Source organism: Primulina huaijiensis, chromosome 3 (assembly GCF_012295235.1).
Source record: "Primulina huaijiensis isolate GDHJ02 chromosome 3, ASM1229523v2, whole genome shotgun sequence".
In the NCBI taxonomy this organism is placed as follows: domain Eukaryota; kingdom Viridiplantae; phylum Streptophyta; class Magnoliopsida; order Lamiales; family Gesneriaceae; genus Primulina; species Primulina huaijiensis.
Window position 1 is genome coordinate 5344415 of NC_133308.1, and position 21253 is coordinate 5365667.

Below are 21253 nucleotides of genomic sequence, written 5' to 3' on the forward strand. Positions count from 1 at the left end.
AAGAAACAAATTGAAGATAGTCATGATGTCATTAAACGCCTGAAGCGTGGAAGGCCAGTTGGTTCCAAGGATAAAAATCCTCGAAAAAGAAAATTCATAGAGAAACACAATGATCACAAAATAGAGAATGATGTTCCTGAAGAAACACATAATGATCACAAAATAGAGAATGATGTTCCTGAAGAAACACATGATGATGAAAATGTTTTGTCAGAACCACAAACTGACGAGAATCATGAAATCTCTATCAATTATATTAATACTGGAAAAATATGGAACCGAAAAGATATAGAAGAAATTGATGATATATTTTCTTATAATGTGGCAATCGACATCATAAATGATAATGAAGATCATGAACCAAAATCTTTTGGTGAATGTAAAAATCGGCAGGATTGGATAAAATGGAAAGATGCCATCCAGGTTGAATTGGATTCGCTAAATAAACGTAATGTTTTTGGACCTATAGTCCTTACACCTGAAGGTGTAAAACCTGTTGGATACAAATGGGTTTTTATTCGAAAGCGAAATGAGAAAAATGAAATAGTAAGATATAAAGCTCGACTTGTTGCACAAGGTTTTTCTCAAAGGCCTGGAATTGATTATGAAGAAACGTATTCTCCTGTGATGGATGCAATTACGTTTCGGTATTTGATTAGCTTGGCAGTATCTGAAAATTTAGAAATGCGTCTTATGGATGTTGTTACAGCCTACTTATATGGATCACTTGATAGTAATATATATATGAAAATCCCTGAAGGATTTAAGATGCCTGAAGCACAAAGTTCAAAACCCAGAGAATGTTATTCTGTGAAATTACTAAGATCATTATATGGGTTGAAGCAATCCGGCAGAATGTGGTATAATAGGCTAAGTGATCACTTGATGAAAAAGGGATATGTAAATAATTCAATATGCCCTTGTGTTTTCATTAAGAAAACAACATCCGGATGCGTAATTATTGCTGTATATGTTGATGATTTAAACATCATTGGAACAAATAAGGAAATTCAAGAAGTTGTGTCATACTTGAAAGAAGAATTTGAAATGAAGGATCTTGGAAAAACCAAGTATTGTCTGGGTTTACAAATTGAACAAAAAGAATGTGGAATATTTGTTCACCAGACAAATTATACAGAAAAGATCCTTAAACGTTTTAATATGGACAAATCAAATCCTTTAAGTACTCCAATGGTTGTTAGATCATTAAACATAGAAAAGGATCCATTCCGTCCATGTGAAGATGATGAAGATATTCTTGGTCCAGAAGTACCATATCTAAGTGCTGTTGGTGCCTTTATGTATCTTACAAATTGTACAAGGCCTGATATATCTTTTGTCGTACATTTATTGGCAAGATTTAGCACATATCCAACAAAGAGACACTGGAACGGAATTAAACATATATTCCGTTATCTACGAGGAACGACAGACTTGGGACTTTTGTATTCAAAAGATGCTAATCCAAGTATAATTGGTTATGCCGATGCTGGATACTTATCTGATCCACACAAGGCACTTTCCCAAATTGGATATGTATTTACTCGTTGAGGCACTGCAATTTCTTGGCGTTCACAGAAACAAACGCTCGTAACAACTTCATCAAATCATGCCGAGATTATCGCACTACATGAAGCAAGCCGTGAATATGTGTGGTTAAAATTAATGACCCAACATATCCAAATCTCATGCGGATTATCATTCGACGAGAATCCTGTGATACTATATGAAGATAATGTTGCATGTGTTGCTCAAATGAAAGAAGGATACATAAAAAGCGACAGAACTAAACATATTTCTCCTAAGTTATTCGCATTCACTAAGGAGCTTGAGAAGAATAAATATATTGATGTTCGTCACATTCAATCAATTAAAAACTCATCAGATCTCTTCACAAAGGCACTTCCCACGACAATATTCATAAAGCACATATATAATATTGGGATGCGCAATCTACGAACTCTGTGAAGAATTGTTCGTGTCAACATGAGGGGGAGTTTACGTGACTGCACTCTTTTTCCCTTACTATGGTTTTTATCCAAATTGGTTTTTCCTAGTAAGGTTTTTAACGAGGCAGTATAAAAACACGTAACGAAGACAATCATTATGATCATCATCACAAGGGAGAGTATTGAAAATTAATATTTTAATATTGAATATTTGAATATTGAATGTTGAATATTTGAATGTTGAAAATTAGGTAAAATTAGGTGTTGAATATTGAAATTTGTGTGTGATGATGAAGGTAATGATGTAATTTATTTTTGGATTATTTGTAAAAATTTTCTATAAATAGATCTCTAATTTGTGAAGAAAATCACAATTGAGTTGAGAGAAAAATATTATAAAGTGTGTAGTGTGATAATTTTTAGAGTTTGAGATTTTTACTTTTTATCGTAAATTTTTACTTTTTCACAACAAATATAAATTTTTATGTTACTCATAAAATACTAATACTATAGATCTAACATACAAAAATAAAAAGAATTAGGAATTTTTTATTTAAAAAATTAGCTGAAAATTAGAAGCGACTAGTATGTCAAAATTTTCCATAAATAATTTATAACATATTGAAAAAAAAAAAACAAGAAGAAGAACTAAAAAAATTAAATCTTTTATAATTGCAAGGAAACTAATTAGTAGACGTGTGGAATTTAAAATTAGAAAGAACATATAAAAGAAATTTCTTTATAAATTTAAATTCGTCAATAATTGAGTAAATACTATAAATTTGAGTAAATTTTTTTTTAAAAAAAATAAATATTAGTAGCTAGCAAAAAATTCATCTTCCACAATTCACACCGACCCACCGCATAACACACATTGTGATCAATGAAAAATAAATAAAGTTTTTAAGGCAAGAAATACGATTCAATGGGGGTTTAGGATTTTTCTTTAAAAAAAATCCCAATATAAAACTTTTATTTTAAAAAAAATTAAAGAAAAGAGAGGTATGAGAGTGGAACCGTGTGTGTAATTCTTTTAAGGTACAAAGAAGACAAGAGTTTTGGTGCAAGAAGACATTTTAGCTGGTGGCCCATGTGTTGCAGTTAGTGATCGGGAGAGCTTGATAAAATCTGTTACATTGGAGGAAGTTCGAGGAGCACTGTTTGACATTGATGAAGACAAAGCTCCAAGTTCAGACGGGTATGGTTCTCAAGCTCCTTGGAATATTATTGGTTATGATGTTTTTGCAACTGTCCAAGAATTCTTTTTGAACTGACGTCTATTGAAGCAGTGGGACCATTCTATCGTTGTATTAGTACCGAAATCGACTGGAGCTACATCTGTTAATGATTATCGGCCCATCACTTGTTGTACGGTATTCTACAAAATTATGTCTAAAGTGCTAGTTGATAGATTGAAGCAGGTGACTGGAGGTCTGATTGATGAGGCTCAAGCTGCGTTTATCCAAGGCCGATCAATTGTTGATAACATCCATTTCGCACAAGAGCTTCTTCGGAAGTATGCTCGCAAACGTGGCTTGCCTAGATACACTCTTAAATTGAACGTTCAGAAAGCTTATTATACAGTAGATTGAGGTTTCTTGAAAGAGGTATTCAACTTCTTTAATTTCTCGTGCAGATTTATAGGATGGATCATAGAATGCGTTTCTACTACATCCTATTCCATTGCATTGAATGGACAGTACCATGGGCATTTTGAAGGTAAAAGAGGGCTTAGACAAAGAGACCCTCTTTCCCCTTTCTTATTTACACTTTGTCTTGAGGCGTTATCTCGATCACTCAAAAAAAATGTCACGATCCCCAATGTTTGGTTTCATCCCGAAGTGTCTTAATACTCATATCACACATATGGCTTATGCAGATGACTTGCTTCTTTTATCCCGTGGTGATGTATAGAGTGTCTCTATGGTTATGAATTGTCTCACAAATTTTGGGAATATGGCGGGATTGAGAATTAATTTCTTGAAATCTAATATCAATATGGCTAGTATAGACACGGAGGTGCGACAGGAAAATCTTGACATCACAGGCTTCCACCTCGGCGATCTACCATTAAGATATCTTGGTATCTCGTTGGCTTCGAAAAAACCGAGAACTTCTGAATATAGCATCTTGGCGGATAACATTGCTGCCAAAATCAGATCATGGCCCCGTCAATCTCTCTCCTCCGCTGGGAAGTTGGAGCTTATCAGGTCGATGGTACAGGGTATGGATTGTTTCTGGTTATCGGTCCTTCCACTCCCAATTAATATTATAGATGCTATCTATGTTTTATGCCGGAAATTTGTTTGGCACACCAAGCGTCCGCTTGTTGCTTGGATCTTGGTGTGTCGACCTGTTGAGGATGGGGAAATGAGACTGAAGAATTTGAAATCTTGGAATTATGCATTGTTAGCCAAAACACTGTGAAAAATACATCTTAAAAAAGATTGTCTTTGGATTATATGGGTGAACCTAGGGGTGGGCGTCGGGTCGGGTTTCTCGGGTTCGGGTAGTACAGGTCGGGTACCCAAAATTTTCGGGTAGCATATTTATTACCCAAACCCGATCTGTAATTGGTGCTACCCGATGGTTCGGGTACCCGAAATTTTCGGATATATTCGGGTACCTTTATGTAAAAAATTCTATCTTCTTTTATCACCTTGTTCAATTGCTATTAGTCCATGCATTTATTCGTAATGAAGTTACAAAGCCACAATGAAACTTAGGCACAATTTGTTGTGTCATGTACAACCTCTTAAAATTATAACATAAATATTCACATAAACATAAACAACCTCTTAAATCATAACATAAATATTCCAGCTTGCTATAAGGAAAGGGAAGGATAGCTACGGGAGGGAAGACAATAGATTCCTAGAATTAGGGATTGCAAGATGCCAAGAACCTTATTGTCTCCACTAGAGTTCGGAATCGGGGAGTGCAAGAACTTAGAACCTTACGGCTTACTCCTTCCCATGGGCAGAGAATGGTAGCTAGAACTCGGGTTCTCGGATATATCAACGTTGTTCCTGGATCAAAGATAGTGATGGCCGATGAGGTGTTTGTCCGACTTAATCAATTGTACACTCAATTTTTTAGAAGAGGCGGCTGAGGCGAAGCGTTGGGAGGGAAGACAAATAGACAATAGATTACTAGAATTAGGGATTTAGTTTTTTTATTCATTGATTAATTTAAAATATAAAATATTATATATGTATTATTTCGGGTACCCGAATTTTTCTCGGGTAGAAATTAAATTTATTATTAATAATCGACCCGATCGGAATAACCGATCGGGACGGGTCAGGTAACCGATACCCGACCACAAACGCCCACCCCTAGGTGAACCACACTTATAGTGTCACGGTCATGTAGCAGCTACTTCGTATTCGTCATCGCTTTACGAAAATGATTAACCTAAGTTGTTATAGAAGTCAATTGTAAGTCTATTATAAACTCATTTAAATCTTTAATTTTTAAAATATGGGACAAGGGTATCACAATCACCCCTACTTCAGAACGCGACGTCCTCGTCGTGGCATGACCACTCGATCCACCAGCGCCGAGAATCTAGAGGTGCTCCTACAGGTTCAAGAGGTGGCTCTCGTCATGTACCACTTTGCCCCGCAGGTTCAAGAGGTGGCTCCCATACACGTAGCACTTTACCCCGTATAGCACTTATTTTCCGGTATTTCTTGCTGATGACTGGCTCTGATACCATTCCGTCACGCCCCGAGCCCAGACCTACGGCTGTGTGACTGCACAATGGACCCCTATAACAACTACTTCGTATTCGTCCTCGCTTTACGAAAATGATAATGTGCTTTTGTTGTATCCCTGATGCCATATATTTGTTTAAGCAGGATTGTATGTGAGTCTATGTTGTTTACTTATTGTGTGCGTGCTCTCGGGGAGGCTTGGTATAGTTTTGTTGTATTATTTTGATGTGTGCTATGTCCTGGGAATGTCCAGTATAGTTGTATAATTACTCACATTTTTATCTATTTTAATGGAATTCTTTCATTAAAAATAAATAAATAAATAAACCATAGCAGGGTAATGGAAGTTATCATTACTTCTCAAATAAACCATACGAGAGTCATATTTGAAAGGAAAATCACATTATTGATTGGGAATTCAAATGTAAAATTTGAAATATTCCCAACAAAAGATGGGTTTTTCCATTGATAAATATCAATTTCCAACTGATAGCAAACATCACAACCTAAGTGTAAGCCATTGTAACTTGGGATGTATGTGTTTGTCTATACTTATATGCGAATATGTGTCTAAGAAGAAATAGAGAACATCCCCAAAATTTCCAAGGAATCTAGCAATATTACAAATCCCAAAAAGACCTTTTAATTATCCCTAACCAAACATTTTTGTTGTGTCAAAAGGAGTCGAAAGGTCTTTGCTGGGAATATCTCTACAGCTAGGAGTATTCATCGGTCGGTTCGATTTTCGATTTTTTATTTCGATTTTTTCAGTTTTTGGTTTTACATATATATAATCCGATATACGAACCATTTTTCTTCGGTTCTGTTTGGTTTTCTACTGAAATGGTTCGGTTATTTCAGTTTTGATACAATTATTTAAATTAATAAGATAAATATATTGTAAAATATAATATTTTATTTTTTTACATGATTTCTTAGTAAAATATTTAAATATAAAGTCTAAATGAATTACATAAACAACAATCAACTAAATATTAATAAAAATAATTCATCATTCACAGATATCATTTCAAAGAATATATAATAAAAATAAAATTATTAGTTTAATGAAATTTCGATTTTTTCGATCGGTTCGATTTTGATATATATAATTCAAAACCGAACCAAATAAAGTTCAATTTTAACATTTATATCTAAATTATAAAATTCGATTTTCGGTTCGATTCAGTGTTCGATGTTTTCGATTTGAATTTTCGATTTTATCCGAAGTTTAAACACCTCTACTACAGGCTACATCTCTTCATCTGACAACCATCAAAGAGAGAATAGTTTCGAAGGAAAGAATGTTTTCAAGTAGCATAATTGAACAAGGATTAGTTTGAAGGCAAACTGAAAAACAAAATAAAGACGAATTACCTTAGGAATGGTAAAAGTGCATAATAAAATAGAATACACCAATACATGATATTACAACAATTTGTTCCTCATCGCTTCATTTATAACTATATATCACGAAACCTCGACATTACAAACATTAACGTAAAACACATGTACACTTGATAATATAACTCGGGCCAGCATGTCTGAATGAATCTTCTACCATCCTTTATTAAGACAACCCCCACAATTACCAAAGAGTAAAAACGTCACAATAAAGCCTTGGTGCTGATTATACCTGCATTAAAAAAACATAAAAAGATCATCCGACAAGCGTAATGTTCTTGTCCCGATCTGGTTTAAGGAGTAAGTGAAGGAGATAACAGGCCAAAATAGTAAACAAATCTGGGAGTGTCTCCAAAAATGTAGAAGAAAAAGGTGAAAAAAGGATATAAAATCATATCAAAACATATCTTGAAATCGAATAAACCTAGTGGAAGTAGGCTAAGTATTAAATTAGCTTTGACACAAACCTAGTCTCTGCACCTGACAAGTAAGCCTCCGGAGTCATCGTGTGTATTATGTGATGCTTTAAGCAATGGCATATTTAATTATCTCTTCATCTTTAGGGCGCCACATGGTTTTTTGGGCACACAACATTCCTTCCTTATCTTTAGAGTACGTCATGCGAATATCCCACTGCAGTGACTTGAACAAGTTCTCGAGTTCATTAATTATGTCGATGGTATCCCTGATTATAATATTTCCTCCAGGTCTCAAAATCCGATCAACCTCAGAAACCAAAGCCATGAAATTACACCTGTCACCAGAATGATTAGAATAACCCTACAAGACATGTATCTAAATCAAAAAATGGTTGTCTCACTCGTACTTCGCTTTGATCTTCGAGAAAAGATGATCAGCATGGAGAAGATCGTAAGATCTTGGGTAAGTACTAAATGATTCACACCAGTCATGATAAATTCCGAACAGACCTCGTTCATATATAATGGGTAGTGTATCAGGAGCATCTACAGAGATGATATTCATAACCCACAAATTCAACTCTTTCAATGCGGCAGCAAATCTGCATAGTGAATTCATTATTAGTGCAAGCTATTTGATAGTAAGTGAATCGTGATAGGAGAATGAAATAGATTTATGCAACTGAAACAAATCAGTAAAAACCTGAATGGCGAACAAACAGAATGTTCTGGCACATCAAGTAAAATGGAAAAACTGAAAGTAATGAATCCAAGTATGTTCAAAATGGCAAACATACTAATATAATTGAACAATCCTCAATATGCTAATAGTGGTTCTCCGGGAAGAAAAAGCTCAATTACAAAGAAAGAAACATACTATGGTGGGGTCACAAGTTTGAACGCAAAGAGAATGTGGTAAAAAGAACATCAAGAACCTGTTGATTCCTTTAAACTTAAATTATATGGGATAGGGTGTGATAGTCGTTCCTGGCTAAACAATGAACTCGAGAGGTAATGAATGAAACTTTCCCTGAAGAATACACTATGAACCAGCCGGTTCTTTGGTATATTATTCTACTTACCCTCCATAGACAGCTCGCATGTCCATGACATTTCTCACAGTAGACCACTTTATTCCCAATCCACTTAGATATGATTTACTCACTACACGTTTCCAGTGTTTTATATCAGCTGCAAAATCTTCTGGAGCTGGCTTCCCATACACTCCAACCTGGGAAGACAACAACCAATAGGGTGTTTTTCCCAACCTAGCAGGCCACAGGTCTGGCAATTGAGATCCGCGTTCTGATGAAGCAACTGGCACCTTGTGCAAACATGCTTGTAAAGGAACATTCCTGAACGTGTAAAACAAGCTAGCATTTGAGATTATCATAAAAAAATAACTAATATAAAATAAATGTACGTATACAGCACTGTAACACATTTTAATGAAATTGATAGGTGTCGATATTACGTGTGGTAAATTGATAGGTGTCGATATTATGTGCCGTATCACGTTGTTTTGAGTCCGTTAATGCATTGTCTTGTTGTGTCGAGTCCTTATTTCGGTTCATCTATTTCATAGTTTGTGTATACGAGCCACTACTCACTTGAATTGGTTGTTTTCTAGGCAAAAGTGGAAAAAAAAGGTGGTGAAGCGAAATGTTTGGCAGCAGAGGTCGTGCTAGGGCCATAATCGATGAAAAGTTTGGTTGTCAACAGAACAGGTCGCGCTTGGGCATGCAAAATTGAACGCCCCAGCGCGACCTGAAGGAAGAGAAAAGAAAATTTCAGTGCGCGCGTCGGGCCTGTAAAAATGACGACCCAGCTGATTTTTGGCCAAGAAGGAAAGAAAAGGTGGACTCTTGAGACATAGAGATCCGGTAAAAGCAGCAGCAGCACAAGAGAAAGAGAAGAGGGAGAAGAGCACAAGCCAAGAATGAGAACCGCACACAACTTTTTCTCCTTTTCTATTTGTTGGGATTAAGGGGTTTGATTTATGTGAAAACCACGATTTTTGGGCGTGTAACTATTTATTTAATTATGACATATATAAGATTATATTTTCGAAATTTCGGTATTATTGTAAATAATAATAAATTCAAAAATATTAAATAATACACGGTGTTCGAAATTTTCAAGCCAATAAATGCATTAAATTCGAAAATCCAGTACACAATAATCAATAATTTCGAAATTTAGCCTAAGATGTCAATCAAATTTGGAAGAATAAATTACATGCATGACAACTTTTGCCCAACAAGTTAGTTAATTCAATAAAGTATAGGTACGTCATGAATCTGCACAAGAAAACAGTTCACGTTCAACCGCCAAAGCCAATACATAATTTCGAAAATTGCATATACTTGAGGAAAAGTTTTCGAAATTGGCAAGGTAATATGTATGGAATAAATATCAACCGAATTATTGTAAGATTTGCACCTCACCACCTATAAATATCACACCCGTGTCATTCAAAATTTACATCATTCCATCACTCTATATTTTCGAAATTCTCTCCTCAAGTGCTGTCAAATTTTTCGAGTCAAAAGTTGTTCCAAGTATCGAAGTGTTGTCCACGTTAGGAAAATTATTTCCATCTCTTTGGTGTTTACAATCCACTCTCCACCGTTCAGAATACGTTATCGTATGTTCTGAATAACATATCCAAACTTCAGCCAAATCCAACGATAATTTTTTGTATACAGCTTCCTCAAGAAAACTGCTTAGATTCTAAGCTAGAATAACATACCTACTGTGTTTTGTCCTTAAACTGGTCAAAACGACTTCCAAACCCGATCTCCACCGTTCACGATTTATTTGACTTACTTTTGGACGCATTGTGCAAGTTTAAGTTTATTTCACGATTCAATAAGTTGCAAAGGATTCTGCGAGATGACTAATTTTCGACCAAAGTGCGGCTGCATGTTCAAAATGCCGTTTGCGTGATTCTTATGTGGTTTTCGAATTCTTCAAGCGATACTAATGTAAGTGGGCTTGATTTTGAACTATAAATTTCATTTATGGCTTAGTTCGTTTTTTAAAGTTTCGGTCAAGCATTATTCCCCCTTCTTGTGATACGATACCCCATGTTTTGGTACTATTAGGAATCAACTGGATATCGGTGGGAATCCCAACATACGATAAGTTTATTGCCCTTACACGATGAGATTATAACCGATAAATGGGCTAGCCCCTTGGAGTAAAAATTAGGGACTGATATCAGTAAACTATGGATGTAGAAAAATCTCAGTGCCTAGACCAATTTTATGTTTACATTTATGCTGATGTTATATGTTATATGAACTATGTTATGCATGAGATGATATTTTTCGAAGATCTTGTATATTTGTAATGTATGTGCTCGAACGGCCCTCACTTGCTGAGTGACGACTATATCACTCATCACTTACTTTCTTTCCTCGGATAAATCTGAAGAACAAATCGAATAAGAAGAACAAGTTTAGTTTTTGGGCTGATAATAGAGAGAAATCGAGAAGTCCATGTTAGTTATGTTTTATTTTAAGTTTTTATTTAATTCAAGTTGTACAACGCTTTCGGAAGTTTATTTATGCTTTGGAATTCTTACGTTGTAAAGAAAGTGTCGATTATGATTTATAAATTGGTTTGCTAGACTTTGATATATGAGACTAGTCGTTTTAAATTGTGTGGTTGTTAAACAACGCCGGTGTCGACTAGCCACGACTAGGGACGTGAAATTTAAGTGGTATCAGAACCTCCAGGTTGGGAAAAAAATGTCAGATTTTGGCAAAGGGCCGATGCAGTCTCTTCCGAAACGGCCCAACGAGTAATAATCACAACCTTGTGTGATAGGGTCCGAAATCGCAAAATTCTTTCGTCTAGACATCTGAAATCGCGTTTTTGCAATTTTAAGAAAGTTTCGTAGAGTTAACTTTTCGTAGGAAATTCCAAATTCAATTCCTTCAGTTGTTTTGGACCACTCTCAATGTATGTTTTCAATAAATATGTCAATGCTTGAACTTTCTGTTCTTGAAAAATTTCTCAAAAAATCCCGTTCTATTTGTTTCTTGATTATCTGTCGAATTTTTATGAAATTGTATTACAGAGACAATTATTATTTGTCTATATTGTTGGGAATATACCTATCAGAGATAAGTTGGCTTAAACTTCCGACTTAAGATGAAAGATTTGACTCAGGAATGAAAAATTATTTATGAAAAACTAATATGAGAAAATCTGATATAAGAATTATATAATAAATTTTGGGTATTCCAATATAAAAGTTGATTTTTCTGTCAATACTTAACTATGTGAACATTAAGTTTGGGTTGTTAAGAATGTTAAACACTAACTTTAAATATGTAAGATCTTGAAATATCTTAATGAATGTGAGAAACAATAAACTTAGGTTAAGAGATTTATATTATTTTGGGATAACAAGTAGGCTATGAACTCGTAAAGTAAGTTTTATCTTGGATATCGAGGAAAGTATAACACAATAAGTTTTGACCTTTTTATGGTAATAAGAATTATTCAAAGAGAATGACATTCAATGAACTCCTTTGTGTTAGAGTGCGCTATGCTTGTGGTCTTGATGAAAACAAGATTTAGTAAAAGGATAATTATTTGAGGATTAGTTTCTTTCGTACAAGGCTGAATGGAATTTTATTTCATAACGACTAGGTTATAATTTTCGAGATTTAAGTCAACATGTTATAGATTGATAACGAGTTAAGTTCCAAGATTTCATATGAGTATTAAGTTTTGAGATATTAATCGTGATAATTTCAAGATATAATAAAATCAGTATCGACTCGCATATATTCAGTGCTGGTTTGATTCAACTCACTTTGGTAGATTTCGACTTCATCCTAGAGATGGATTGGTTATCTAAAAGCCATGCAATAATAGATTGCCGGACTAAGAATGTCAAACTCCGAACCCCAAACCAAGAAGAAATCATGTACCATGGCAATGCCAAGAAACATAAATACATTTTTTCTACTTCCCAGACTTGTAAAGCCATAAAACTGGGAGAAGAAGTTTACCTAGCAATGACGAACGAAGTGCAGCAAGGAGTTAAGCTGGAGTTGGAAGATATTCCAGTAGTACAAAAACTTTTGGGCGCATTTCCAGAAGGGCTACCTAGAATGGTATTGGACCGTGAAGTAGAATTCGAGATAGATCTAGTATCTGATGCTGTACCAATCTCCGAGGCACCCTACCGAGTGGCTACAGCTGAACTCAAAGAGCTAAAAGAACAACTCAAGAGTTGTTAGACAAAAAGAAGATTAGACCAAGTGCATCCTCTAGGGGAGCTCTAGTCCTATTTGTAAAGAATAAGGATGAAAACATGAGATTTTGAAGTATGAGAATTTGTATAGATTATAGAGAACTCAATAAGATCACAATGAAGAATAAATATTTTATTCCAATGATAGACGATCTTTTCGATCAACTTAAAGTAGCAACAAGCTTCTTCAAGCTCGACCTGAGGACATGCTATCATCAGCTAAAGGTCAGAGCAGAAGACATCCCAAAGATAGCCTTCAGAACAAGGTACGAGTATTACGAGTTCACGGTAATGCCATTTGGATTGACAAATGCTCCAACAGCTTTCATGGACCTCATGAATAGAATTTTCAAGCCATTCATTGACAAATTCATAGTGATATTTATCAATGATATCCATGTCTATTCTCCCAGCGAAGAAGACCACAAAAGCTCCTCAACCTAGCTCTACAAACATTATGGGAGAAAGAGCTCTATGCCAAATTCTAGAAATGTGAATTCTAGCTGAGAAGTGTGACTTTCTTAAGTCATTTGATATCGGAATCAGGAGTATCCATGGACTCAAAGAAAGTAGAGGCAATTCTAGATTGGCCAAGCCCTAAGAATGCAACCAAAGTGAGAAGCTTCCTTGGTTTAGCAGGCTATTATCGGAAGTTCGTCGAGGGCTTCTCTTCAATAACCGTATCACTAACAAAACTAACACAGAAGATCACGAGAATCTATTGGAGCGAAGGATGTGAAAAGAGCTTTCAAACATTAAAGGAGAAGCTTGCACAAACACCAGTGTTGGTATTGCCTACGGAGGACCAGGATTTTACCATCTACAGCTACGCATCAAAGAAAGGTCTATAATGCGTACTTATGCAAGAAAGGAAGGTCATTGCTTATGCATCGAGACAGTTGCAACTGCATGAGCAAAATTACCTTACTCAAGATCTCGAGTTGACAGCAGTGGTCTTTGCTTTGAAATTTTGGAGACACTACCTCGATGGTCCCAAGTCTGAAATCTTCATAAACCACCAAAGTCTCAAATATTTGTTTACTCAAAAGAAATTGAATACGAGATGAAGACAGTGGATAGAGTTACTCAAGGACTATGACTTGACAAAAAACTACCATGGCAAAGCAAATAAGGTAGACTATGCTTTACGTCGGAAAAACATGGGTAAGATAAACCTATCATCACTCCATGCAATCATGCTTTCGGGAAGCAGTCAGGTTAAATCAGAATCGAGACATGACACCTGAGAAGTTCAAAGAACAAGCCAAGGACGGAAAGACATCGGTTTTTCAAGTGGACCCAGACGAAGATCTATGGATGAGAGGACGATTGTGTATGCCAGACATCGACAATCTTATACAAGAAGTGATGTCAGAGGTACATAAATCAAAATTTTCGGTTCATCCCGAAAAGGATTAGAAAAGCTCGATAAAAAATGCACTTGTCAAAATTTTTAAAAAGAAAACTAATAAAGTAGACACTTGGTTAAGAATATAAACTATCATCTCACCAGGCAGCATTTGGATCATCTGAATCTGGGCAGAGTGGGGGATCATTTTCCAACCTTTGTTCATAACATTCATTTGAAATAGGCTTGCGATATACTGCAATCCCCACTCCATTAACCATGTCCTTGGAAATTGATACAACATCCCAGCACATTGCTTTGGTGAGTTTCTTCATGGCTGTCAATATTTCGCAGATAAATGTATATAAGGTTAAAAAACCACATCAGCTTCAAGGGATAGCAAATAGCACATGTACCTTCCCAAATTCCAACATCTTCAGGAAGTGTCTGGTAAATGGGAGTCGCTGACCAAACAAAGAAACCTCCAGGCCTTAGTAAACGGTTCAGCTCCAATAGAAGCTTACCACCTGAACATTGTTGTATGTCATTGATGTCCCGTGAGAACCAAATGAAGTTAATCAAGTATTAGCTAACAAAGTAGTAACATATACAACCGAAGAAAGAATGAAATTTTTTATGCCCAAAAAATAATCCTTTTGCATTAAATATTAAGCTCAAACACCCGTGCAATAGTCAAAAAATATTTCTCAAGTACAGAAAAAATTACCTTCAATATGCCAAGGTACCCTACAACGTGCACAATGTACAATATCAAAAACTCCTCCTGGGTATGTAAGTCTTTTTGTACCCATAACAGCAGAAATAGCAGGTATTCCTCTTTCAAGTGCAAATTGAACCTGAGCTTCATGCTCATCTTTTGGAGCCAATGACATGGTTAGCACGTCTCTGTCAAAAAGAAACCCCCCGAAGCTAGCAACTCCACATCCAACATCCAAAACAACTCGGGAGCGCTTTCCCCAGGCAATATCAGGCACAGACTACATAACAGTCAATAGTAGAACTAAATGTCAAAACAACTTTGAGCAGAAAAGCCACACCATAAGAATTTCTTTTGGGATGCACCTATGAGTATCAACAAGGTACATTTATAACTAAAAAATAATACCATATGAATATATCACATAATTCAAATATTTCTATGCACATGCCTCATATCATACCTGACATTGTCAACAAAAGCAGTAAATTATTTATCATGATTCAGAAAAGAAAATAAAATTGTCTAATGGTCACTAAACCAAATACAAGCCATATGACAAATATTTGTTATTGTGAGATAAACTGACCAGCTAATTTCCTCGTGTGCTGTAAATTAAGTAAAATGATGAGAGATACATTACATATTAAGGCACTTACAACATCTTACCTCTTGTATGACATCAATGTAATGAAGAGCACCATGTTTAAATTGGGTACCACCACCAGGGAAGGTAAGGTATTCACCAGTAACTTTAACCCAATTTTGGTGTCCTTTAACTAGTGCAAGCTTGATATGAGGGACATTACGGTACCAAATCTATCAAACCAAACAAAAAAAATCGATGTAAATGAACCAAAAAATACGAGCACCATAATAATCTCTTTCTGAAGCACTTTACCTTTTCCCGGCTAGTAGGCCACTCGATTGGGTATTGGTATCCATCTGGAAGTGGAACAAGGCACGTCGGAGGATTGTCCGGGCAGTGCCTCTCCCTGTGTTCATAGTGCTTAGTTGATGGAAGCTTCCTGATCACAGCCCAGTTGTCAAGGCATGGAATGTAATCTGTCCCTGCAGAAGTGTTGCAAAGCTTCCAGTGGTAATATTTTTTATTCTCCATCTCTGATGATTTTTGGGCTTCATTCTCATTCTTTGATTCCAATGCCTGAGTTGAAAAGACTCCATTTTGAGTTGTAGATTCTTCCAAAACCTCTGCTTCAGACTCCTTATCTTTCTTGTCTACCAACTGCTCCTCCCCATCTTTTGTCTCTCCAGAACTTTTACCCGATTTTTCCTCTGTGTCAACAGCATTGGTCTCATCAGTCTCTACAGGTTCTGATTTTGACACCTTAGATTCCCCATCTTCTTTCATATCTTTTCTATTTTCTAATTCAATTTCTGATTCTCCTTCTCTATTTCCATCTTCAGACTTCTCTTCAGATTGATCTTCCAGCTTTTCCTCAGTGTTCACATTGATCTCTTCAAAGTTCTCATTCTTTTCCTCCTGATTTGAGTTCCCATTGGTGTCGCCTTTGGTTGCATCCTCAGGTAAATCACCTGGGTTATCCTCAAACTGGTTAGACTTTCCATCATCAGTCGTATCATTATTATCACTAGCACTATCACTACTCTCTTCGTTCCTGGCATCATCAATACTGTCACTACCACTCTCTAAAACATGGGCTTTCACATCCTTCTTGTTCTCCACAGAAACATCAGTGTCTTCAACAGGAACCACGGTATATGACATCATCATCCACACTCCAATTAAAAGAAGGGCTACAGAAACCACAATTGCAACTGTTGAACGGTATCCAGATGATGGTTTTCTCCCATCAACTCTGGAGTATTTTCCTGATGCCATATTTCTGTTCGAATACTTCAATTATTGAAGGAACGAATTATTTATACACCTACAATGTAACCACATTATACGACCGATTCTCAAATTTAAGAGGAGAATGTCAACTAACATTTAGGGAGTGCAAGGCACAAGCAAAGAGAGAGTTTTTAGGACAACAAATAGGAAAAAATCTATTCAAAATTAGTTCTTAGTAGGGTTAAAATAAATTGAGCCAGCTCATTAACATATTTTTTGAATTCGAGCCAAGGTAGAGTTGCCCCGTAATTTTTCTTAAGTTGAACTCAGGCATAGTTCACTTTGTTTAATTGCTCATGATACTTGATAAAAATATGTATATACTTGTATATGTAAACAACAGTATCCTTTCCCAGCAGTCTTGCCACATTCATTGCATTTAGCAACATTCATCTCCATTACCTTCTGTATTTTAACTTATCTCTTTAAAATAATATGGTGCTTCTCCTTCATCTATATTCACCCTCATCGACACCCCATTATGCAGCTTCAGAAAACAAATATGTCACGACAATTAGCTCAGCAGCTTCTCTCCCCCACACTTTTGGCCTGTCAGTGTAGTATATATATAAAAAAAAATCGGTCCTTTATTGTGTATTTTGGTGGAAAACAAATATCCAACTAATAAAGATTTTTACACTTCTTGTGTATTCAAGTGATAATAGCATGTACTTTCGGTTCGAGTTCTAGTGAATAGTTAAAAAAATGAAATCCCTGTTCATAGTTTCAAACAACAAAGCTTAGATCCAAATGTTGGAATATTCAGGAAAAAAAGGCTTCGATCGAAGACTGTAATGTTAAAAAAAGGTGGCCTTTGAAAAGGCTTGAATGTGTTTCGATAAGAACGAGCCGAATTTGAACTCAAACTCAAAACATCCGTCTTTTCAAGCTTCGGAATCAAGCTCAAATATGCTCTAATCAATTCGAGTTCGAACTTGACCCCAAATTTTCTGAAATAATAAACTCGGTTAGATTAGTTGCATCCCTAATTCTAAGTCTCAATACAAGTTCAAACCAGGCTCCATGTCTGGAAATGCAGGCAAAACAAACACTGGTAATCATTTCAAAATCATAGAGCAGTAAGGTAATTGCAAATATTGATAAACAGAAAGAGAACTAGTAAAGGGGCCTGAATCTAAGTTTGATGGAGGTATCGCATAGAGAACATTTCTCTGCATTTATCTTCCACGTAAGGGAAAATAGATATTTTATTACGTGGCCAAAAGTTTGAACGAACAGCAAGAAATTTGTGATGCAAGCCCCAGAAAAAATATGCAAATCTCTAGCTACGGACTCATATGATGGTGAAATGTTATTTTTTATACTAATGCTCAAATAATACGATGAAAGTACACAACCGGCTATATGAGATACATAATGAACTAGGAAAATCTCCTTTAAGAGTCTCGATGAATTTTCCGCTGATTCACAGAGTAAATCGTAAGTGCAAAATTTATTACCATATTTTAGACTAGCCTAGATGTTTCGTAACAAAGTGAGTTGTCATTACAATAACTCATGTTTCGTAACAAGTAACAATAGAAATTGTCAACAAAAATCCCAGTTCAGAAAGGACACAATTCAAGATCAATTAAACTCAAATGTCAAGAAATTTAAGCTAGCAACTTGAATCTAACTTGGGAACACACAGACCCCAAAAAAACACAAGATACCCTTGCTGCTCAAATAAATCTAAGAACAGAGCTTATAAAAGCACAAAGCAGCAAACATCAACAGACCAACAAAATAAAACTGAATCAAAAATACGACTTCCCTATCAAGATCGCTTCAGAAATCACTCACCAAACCAGAACGGCCACTCTAATAAGGTAGCTCAACGGTAGTCTACGGCACAACCGAGGTAACGGAGCTCGTGTCGCTACGTTAAAACGCTGCTATCACCTATGCAAGAAGTGATTCAAGTCCCAGATTTGATTATTCAGGTGTCCAAAACAAGTACTGGATCCGCCACCACGGTGGCGGAGCTGACGGCGGTGATAAGTGGCTCGAAATCCGATTGATCAAGAGCTGAGATCATGGAGAAGAGCGGAGGAGCGTTGGAAGATGTAGGAGCGAGCAGCTTATGATATTTTCCAAATGTGAACACTCTTTAATAAGTTGTCAATACAGTTACCGACACAGTTCTTCTGCTGTTTTATTAAATTTATTAAATAAACAAATTATATATTAAATTAAATTTGGGCATAATTCTTTTCAAGTACTATTTAAATTCTTAGAATGAGTATTTTTTGGAATTTGAAAATGTAGTATTTTTATATAAATGATTAGGATAATGAAATAATTTTAAGTTAAAATTACTATCATTGTCTATAAAGTGAAACGGAGTGTTTTGAAAATCTCAGTTCAAATGATTGACATTTTCTTAGTTTAATTCTAATTATAACGTTTCAGGTTTTGTCTTAAATATTTCAAAAAAACTTTCGAGTTAATTTTTCTATCTATTTGATAGTTAAAACTAACAGGAATAACTCAAATGACACTTCCACTCCGTAAAAGCCCAAACCCCAAATCAGATGTCCTAATTTCTATTTAAATTTCGAGTATGGAGCTGCAATAAAATAAAATGATCAAGATGTTCATTTATTTTCCAGTGCGTATTTAAGAGCATATAAAGAGACATTTATCTTAACCTATGTGACTGGTAGAACTGTAGGGATAGGCTCTTATTTTGCTCGTTTTGTATACGGTGTATTCAAAGGCATGATCAACTGATCATTCTGACTTGTTTCTCTGCACTGAACAAGCTTATGAAACGGGAAGTATATAGATCAAACATGCAACTTGGAGGACCTAAAATTAAGGCCACAAATGGAATAGTTCACTCCCCAGTTTGACTTCCTCAGATCCTCCTGAGAGACCTGTTCAATATCTACTTGAGACCTCATGCGATCTCTCTTCAGCTATACGCGATACTATGGATGCTAATGGGAAATGTCTTGGAGTCATATTCAATAAAGATAACTTCATCGAGACACTCGAGTGTTGAGAAAGAACTGTTGTGACCGGCCATTGTCAACTTGGCGAAATACTCGTAGGAATTACTGTTGTCGAGGCTCAAACTTAGATGCTAGTAATTCTTGCTGATTCTAGACAACTAGATTCTTGTGAAAGGGTCATCCCCCAAGCAGGTCAGTTGTGGCATCCTAATCCAGCCACCAAGGCCGTTCAAGAAATATTGAAATTTAATCAAGAAGGGCTAGCTGCCACTCTTCATACTCGTCAACTGGAGAGGCTTCTCAGGTGAGTAAATGGATCTCTTCGAAAGAGTCATCCAGACTGGATAAGAAATAGTGGAGAACTTTCAGAGTTACCGACAATCCATTTTCATATACTTTCCTATAATGGGAGAGCTGCGGGGTGGTGGTTGACAATAATATTAATCCAGACCATATGCTGAGGAAACAACTAATTAAGGAAATATCCTTGAGCAGAAGGTATGATTGAGATCAAGTTTCGATCTAGGGATATGTTAGAATGCATGGGCATGCTTGATCATGAGCCAATGAAACTGAAGCTGAAATGTTTGGAAGACGGAATCTTTGGAACACGTGAAACCATGGAAGACCTACAAAAGCAAATAAAATCCCGCGAGAATCAACTTTTGTTAGTTGGCAAAAACTTGTGTGAGACGGTCTCACAGATCGTATTTTGTGAGACGGATTTCTTATTTGGGTCATCCATGAAAACGTATTACTTTTTATGCTAAGATTATTATTTTTTATTGTGAATATCAGTAGGGTTGACCCGTCTCACAGACAAAGATTTGTAAGACCGTATCACAAGAGACCTACTCTTGCCAGTTTACATTCGAGTAGCTTTAAAGTTTTGCAGATCTTCGTGATACTGCAGCGACACTTGCGGCCACTGGGGCGGTCATAGAAGTTGTTGAATGGGGAAATTCTCGATCCTATTTCTATAAAATATTGCATAGGAGAACGATTGAAAATGACATGATAAAGAATGTGATGGATGCCGCTGGTAACCACCTACAATATATGTATGTGAGGAACATGATTAAAGTTTTTGGTTCTTGAATCCAGAGATAGTAAAAAACAAAAACGGACCTTCTTGGAAGGATGATGAAGCTTTTTTTCTCATGGAAACATGACTCCAAAAACTACGAGAGAAAAAGCCGCATGACTGGAGTGTGCAAAAACTTTCGCTCCAATTGTTCGACATTTGCTATTCCCATGCCTTGTTTGCTTATATGTACGACAATAGTTACAAAGTAATTTACTGATAATGTAGGCACATAAATCAATCAGAGATCATTTTATAGATAAACTGAGAGTGAGATCAAAACGAAATGAAAATTAGAGCATCTGATTTAGGGTTTTGGGTTTTGTATGAAGTGTAAGTGGCACGTGGGTATTTTCGTTAGTTTTAACTAGAAAATATAAATAATGATCAACTCAAGAAATTTTTTGAAACATTTGGAACGAAACCAAGAATGTTGAAATATTTGGGAAAGAATTGGGAAATAAACCATACATATAGGAGCACCAAAATTTTCTCCAAAAA

General features: G+C 35.9%; 1 protein-coding gene and 1 pseudogene across 3 annotated transcripts; one reads left to right on the plus strand and one right to left on the minus strand.

Annotated features, from left to right (window-relative positions):
- Positions 1-7019: 7019 nt before the first annotated feature.
- LOC140973315 (probable methyltransferase PMT24) lies at positions 7020-18826 on the minus strand. Of its 3 annotated transcripts, none has more exons than XR_012174613.1 (10): positions 18515-18826; positions 15734-16745; positions 15502-15651; positions 14842-15112; positions 14531-14641; positions 14277-14451; positions 8574-8846; positions 7899-8093; positions 7540-7826; positions 7020-7304 (listed from the first exon to the last, which is right to left on the minus strand). XR_012174613.1 is itself a non-coding variant. In XM_073436009.1 (10 exons), the coding sequence occupies exons 2-9, from the start codon at positions 16694-16696 to the stop codon at positions 7598-7600; spliced, it is 2367 nt and encodes a 788-aa protein (XP_073292110.1). In that variant the 5' UTR covers positions 16697-16700; positions 18515-18826; the 3' UTR covers positions 7020-7304; positions 7553-7597. The 3 variants fall into 3 exon arrangements, 1 of the variants encoding a protein (XP_073292110.1); XR_012174612.1 differs by having other exon boundaries at positions 15734-16700; positions 18515-18825; XM_073436009.1 differs by having other exon boundaries at positions 7553-7826; positions 15734-16700.
- On the plus strand, positions 18748-20840 carry LOC140972053 (acetyl-CoA carboxylase 1-like; annotated as a pseudogene).
- The last annotated feature ends 413 nt before the right edge of the window (positions 20841-21253 follow it).

What these genes read in the sequence shown, in the direction of transcription:
- LOC140973315 (XM_073436009.1), bottom strand. Translation starts at nt 16,696, where the DNA reads ATGGCATCAGGAAAATACTCCAGAGTTGATGGGAGAAAACCATCATCT. An exon ending in AGATGTTGGAATTTGGGAAG is followed by an intron (nt 14,452 to 14,530) that starts GTACATGTGCTA and finishes AAATATTGACAG; the next exon opens with CCATGAAGAAACTCACCAAA. An exon ending in ATGCGAGCTGTCTATGGAGG is followed by an intron (nt 8,094 to 8,573) that starts GTAAGTAGAATA and finishes TTCACTATGCAG; the next exon opens with ATTTGCTGCCGCATTGAAAG.